Source organism: Poromitra crassiceps (assembly GCF_964638095.1).
Source record: "Poromitra crassiceps genome assembly, chromosome: 19".
In the NCBI taxonomy this organism is placed as follows: Eukaryota; Metazoa; Chordata; class Actinopteri; order Beryciformes; family Melamphaidae; genus Poromitra; species Poromitra crassiceps.
The window spans coordinates 6,343,570-6,349,569 of NC_139646.1; the positions used below are offsets into that span (position 1 = coordinate 6,343,570).

The window sequence follows — 6,000 nt, forward strand, 5'->3', positions numbered from 1 at the left end:
TGTGTGTGTGTGTGTGTGTGTGTGTGTGTGTGTGTGTGTGTGTGTGTGTGTGTGTGTGTGTGTGTGTGTGTGTGTGTGTGTGTGTGTGTGTGTGTGTGTGTGTGTGTGTGTGTGTGTGTGTGTGTGTGTGTGTGTGTGTGTGTGTGTGTGTGTGTGAGTGAGAGAGAAAGAGAGAGAGAGCGAGAGAGAGCGGGATGGGCAAAGACAGACAGGCACTGGAATTTGGGATCTGCAGCAGCATATTTTTATTAGTAGGGCAGCACCGTTGTCCTGTCCTAGCATGCTTGTGTGTGTGTGTGTGTGTGTGTGTGTGTGTGTGTGTGTGTGTGTGTGTGTGTGTGTGTGTGTGTGTGTGTGTGTGTGTGTGTGTGTGTGTGTGTGTGTGTGTGTGTCTTTGAGAGATAGAGGGAGGGGGAAGTAAGGAATGGTTAGGCCTATTGTGTTTGGTCCTAGAATTAAGCTTTGCTGGCCTCAAGTTTACTATTAATATTGCTAATATGTAAGGTAAATGACAGGCACAGAGTAGCCTAGTCTAAAACACTTTTGTGCATGTGTGCATACAGTAATAATAAGAATAGTACAAGTGTTATTGCGACGTGCGTGCACGCGCATGCCCGTGCGTGTGAGCGCGTGAGACAGAGAGGCTACTGTAAATCACAGACACACAATAATGATGCTAATGACACGACGAGCAATAGGCTAATTATTATGTTTCTCAGCCACATCCACGAGCCCCAGGAGAGGGAGGGGTCACCGAGGAGAGGAGAGGAGGGAGACGAGGGAGGGAGGGAGAGGGAGAGAGAGAGAGAGAGAGAGAGAGAGAGAGAGAGAGAGAGAGAGAGAGAGAGAGAGAGAGAGAGAGAGAGAGAGAGAGAGAGAGAGAAAGTGAGAAAGTGAGGAGGAAAGTTCTCTGAAGGAGAAAAGACCTTCGGAGATAAAGGGATTTTTTTGCACGTCTCCAATCTTCATCCGTCCATCCAGCTCAATATTGTTTTGAATTTAATTGAATATGATCAGTGCTTGAATCGGGTTTTACGCATGCACGTTCTTAATTACCAGCTGAGTGTGAGTGAGCGTTGCAAGGCACGGGCGCGAGACAGCTCCGCGAGACTGATTAGCGTTGTTCGCGTGCAGAGCCGAGAAGTGTCTGTCCTGTCTGTCGGCAGGTGTCCCGTGAAGCACGCGCAGGCCACGGAGCGGCGAGGGGAAGCATCGGCCTCGCGCGTCATCATCATCCACAGGTTCACATGCAAAGATGGATCCATGCAGCCCAGTGCGCGAGGCATGGCTGCTGCTTGTTCTCATCACCGTGTTTTATACCTGGAGGCCCGCACAAGCAGGTAAGCTGACATATTGGAGATTGTGCTTATTGTTGGCTCGTTCTATCGATATATAGCTATCATAGGGCAGGCTATGTAGCCTTTTTCACTAACCAACCTCACCCATTGTGGTTCTGATAAGGCAGGAAGTAACGCAGGTGCAAGCAAAACCTAAATGGGGGCCCCAGCACTGGAACACCCAAATGGATTGGAACTGAAGCCCGAAACCCTCGTTAATGTTTTGCCTGAAAAAGCGAATTTGAGCACTAGCCTATAGCTATGGAGTTGAATTAAATGCTATTTATTGTATCTCTCTCTCTCTCTCTCTCTCTCTCTCTCTCTCTCTCTCTCTCTCTCTCTCTCTCTCTCTCTCTCTCTCCCCTCTCTCTCTCTCTTCTCTCTCTCTCTCTCTCTCCCCTCTCTCTCTCTCTTCTCTCTCTCTCTCTCTCTCTCTCCCCCTCTCTCTCTCTCTTCTCTCTCTCTCTCTCTCTCTCTCTCTCTCTCTCCCTCTCTCTCTCTCTCTCTCTCTCTTCTCTCTCTCTCTCTCTCTCTCTCTCTCCCCTCTCTCTCTCTCTCTTCTCTCTCTCTCTCTCTCTCTCCCTCTCTCTCTCTCTTCTCTCTCTCTCTCTCTCTCTCTCTCTCCCCTCTCTCTCTCTTCTCTCTCTCTCTCTCTCTCTCTCTCTCTCTCCCCCCCCCCCCTCTCTCTCTCAACGCAGAGTGCATCAAGTCTGCCACCAGCTCCTATAGGCTCTCATGAGATGATGAGGAAGCCCAGTTGAAATATATCATCCCATGCATGATGACATAGCCCACCGTTATATTAATCTGTTTCTGCTAAGACGTGACTAGTTGAGTACATTTGTGTGTTCAACTGGATTTGTCTTAGTTAGTTGGCATGACGTTGATTTGTCTGGACAGTCACTGACCTACAAAAAAAACCTCTGAGAGATGACACTATATTTTGCCAGCTTGGTCTGCAGGTAGCAAAGCGATTCCATAGGGAAACCAGTCATTTAGCTTGAACTTCCACAAAAATAGGCTCTGGGGCTCCATTTTGACAGATGGATTTGTCATGCCAGGTCATGTAGGCCTAAAGCTTTTTGGAGCCTTGCTGTCTCCTGGGGTAGCTGAGCACATGCTGTCTCCTGGGCTAGCTGAGCACCTCCACATTGGCCTATATGTCCAGACTTGTTCTGCCATACCTGCTGCATCAGTCTGTGCACACGCTCCTACAGGACTGGATGGATATTTACCTGTTCAGCAGGGACATGGGGGGACAGACTGGATATTTACCTGTACAGCAGGGACATGGGGGACAGACTGGATATTTACCTGTTCAGCAGGGACATGGGGGACAGACTGGATATTTACCTGTTCAGCAGGGACATGGGGGACAGACTGGATATTTACCTGTACAGCAGGGACATGGGGGGACAGACTGGATATTTACCTGTTCAGCATGGACATGGGGGACAGACTGGATATTTACCTGTTCAGTAGGGACATGGGGGACAGACTGGATATTTACCTGTTCAGCAGGGACATGGGGGACAGACTGGATATTTACCTGTTCAGCAGGGACATGGGGGACATACTGGATATTTACCTGTTCAGCAGGGACATGGGGGACAGACTGGATATTTACCTGTACAGCAGGGGCATGGGGGACAGACTGGATATTTACCTGTTCAGCAGGGACATGGGGGGACAGACTGGATATTTACCTGTACAGCAGGGACATGGGGGACAGACTGGATATTTACCTGTTCAGCAGGGACATGGGGGACAGACTGAATATTTACCTGTTCAGCAGGGACATGGGGGATAGACTGGATATTTACCTGTACAGCAGGGACATGGGGGACAGACTGGATATTTACCTGTTCAGCAGGGACATGGGGAACAGACTGGATATTTACCTGTTCAGCAGGGACATGGGGGACAGACTGGATATTTACCTGTACAGCAGGGACATGGGGGACAGACTGGATATTTACCTGTTCAGCAGGGACATGGGGGACAGACTGACTATTTACCTGTTCAGCAGGGACATGGGGGGACAGACTGGATATTTACCTGTTCAGCAGGGACATGGGGGGACAGACTGGATATTTACCTGTACAGCAGGGACATGGGGGACAGACTGGATATTTACCTGTTCAGCAGGGACATGGGGGACAGACTGGATATTTACCTGTACAGCAGGGACATGGGGGACAGACTGGATATTTACCTGTTCAGCAGGGACATCGGGGACAGACTGGATATTTACCTGTTCAGCAGGGACATGGAGGGACAGACTGGATATTTACCTGTTCAGCAGGGACATGGGGGGACAGACTGGATATTTACCTGTTCAGCAGGGACATGGGGGACAGACTGGATATTTATTATTTACCTGTTCAGCAGTGACATGGGGGGACAGACTGGATATTTACCTGTTCAGCAGGGACATGGGGGGACAGACTGGATATTTACCTGTTCAGCAGGGACATGGAGGGACAGACTGGATATTTACCTGTACAGCAGGGAGATGGGGGGACAGACTGGACATTTATTATTTACCTGTTCAGCAGGGACATGGGGGGACAGACTGGATATTTACCTGTTCAGCAGGGACATGGGGGGACAGACTGGATATTTACCTGTTCAGCAGGGACATGGGGGGACAGACTGGATATTTACCTGTACAGCAGGGACATGGGAGGCTGACTGGATATTTACCTGTGCAGCAGGGGCATGGGGGACAGACTGGATATTTACCTGTTCAGCAGGGACATGGGGACAGACTGGATATTTACCTGTTCAGCAGGGACATGGGGGACAGACTGGATATTTACCTGTTCAGCAGGGACATTGGGACAGACTGGATATTTACATGTTCAGCAGGGACATGGGGGACAGACTGGATATTTACCTGTTCAGTAGGGACATGGGGGACAGACTGGATATTTACCTGTTCAGCAGGGACATGGGGGACAGACTCGATATTTACCTGTTCAGCAGGGACATGGGGGACAGACTGGATATTTACCTGTACAGCAGGGACATGGGGGATAGACTGGATATTTATCTGTTCAGCGGGGACATGGGGGGGTAGACTGGATTGATATTTACCTGTTCAGCAGGGACATGGGGGGTAGACTGGATTGATATTTACCTGTTCAGCACGGACATGGGGGGCATACTGGATATTTACCTGTTCAGCAGGGACATGGGGGAGTAGACTGGATTGATATTTACCTGTTCAGCAGGGACATGGGGGGTAGACTGGATTGATATTTACCTGTTCAGCAGGGACATGGGGGGCAGACTGGATATTTACCTGTTCAGCAGGGACATGGAGGGACAGACTGGATATTTACCTGTACAGCAGGGACATGGGGGGACAGACTGGACATTTATTATTTACCTGTTCAGCAGGGACATGGGGGGACAGACTGGATATTTACCTGTTCAGCAGGGACATGGGGGGACAGACTGGATATTTACCTGTTCAGCAGGGACATGGGGGACAGACTGGATTGATATTTACCTGTACAGCAGGGACATGGGGGGGGGGGGGGGGGGTAGACTGGATTGATATTTACCTGTTCAGCAGGGACATGGGGGGTAGACTGGCTGGATTGATATTGACCTGTTCAGCAGGGACATGGGGGGTAGACTGGATTGATATTCACCTGTTCAGCAGGGACATGGAGGGTAGACTGACTGGATTGATATTCACCTGTTCAGCAGCAGGCACGGCGCCAGGATGAGTTCTCTACCGGTGCTAAAGCGGGGCTAAACCAATCTGTGAGGGTGCTAAGAAAAGAATCAAGTTTCATGACTTCGACAGACTTCCCAGCAAACATTTTCACGTATAACGACCGTCTCCTGCACGTCAAACCACTACATCTAGTCAGGGTCTAATTATATATACCGAAATTGTTATATAGCGACGTAATTCCTCTACTTCCCCACAACGTGTCCAGATTCAACGATTTTTGCTACATCGAAAGAAAAAAGATAGCACCTGATGAGGGATTCGATCCTGCGGCGCCCGCTTCGCAGTCCTGCGTCTTATCCATTAGGCCACGGAATTAGATACAAATACTATGGATTTGGTCATATATAGAGATACTTAACATTGAGAATGGCATTTTGACATGACGGTCCCTACTGGAAGTTGCATTGATAGGCTATACAATAGGTTCTCGTTTTTTCCTCAATAAAAGCCAAATCATCATCATTATCTCCATCTTTTTCTTTGTCCTCCTCGTCCTCGATGGCGACAGGATCTGGATTTACTTTTTGTTTCTCAACTCTTTTCAGAAAACGTAGCATCGTAGCATCTTTCAGTTTCACTGATTCACTGATTTCACAGATTTCAGGTAGAAACTTCAAGTGCTCCTCGGATTTTACCCTTTCTGATTCTAAACTTGTTCATGTTGTTTGGTGTGTTCATGAGCTTTTAAATTGAAACAGACACTACAAAGAACAATTGTTATATTTAATTTTATTATGTAGAGGATTAGCAAGTTCATAGCTATTTCCAAAATAATGCTTTACAGTCTGAATCATTTTCCAGATTATTCAAATGACACCTGAGGGGGCTTAACTGGGGCTACAGCAATTTGCGAGGGGGCTTTAGACCCCCCTTGCCCCGGTTTATCGCCGTCACTGTTCAGCAGGGACATGG

The 6,000-nt window shown here is 48.5% G+C and overlaps 1 protein-coding gene across 1 annotated transcript in view; it reads left to right on the forward strand.

The window, feature by feature from the left end:
- Positions 1–908: 908 nt before the first annotated feature.
- Positions 909–6,000, forward strand: part of LOC310794262 (uncharacterized protein) — a 61,353-nt gene continuing 56,261 nt past the window's right edge. Inside the window, exon 1 of the mRNA XM_083656221.1 lies at positions 909–1,340. Within this exon, the coding sequence (XP_083512347.1) occupies positions 1,256–1,340 (85 nt within the window). The 5' untranslated portion in view covers positions 909–1,255. The remainder of the gene's footprint in view (positions 1,341–6,000) is intronic.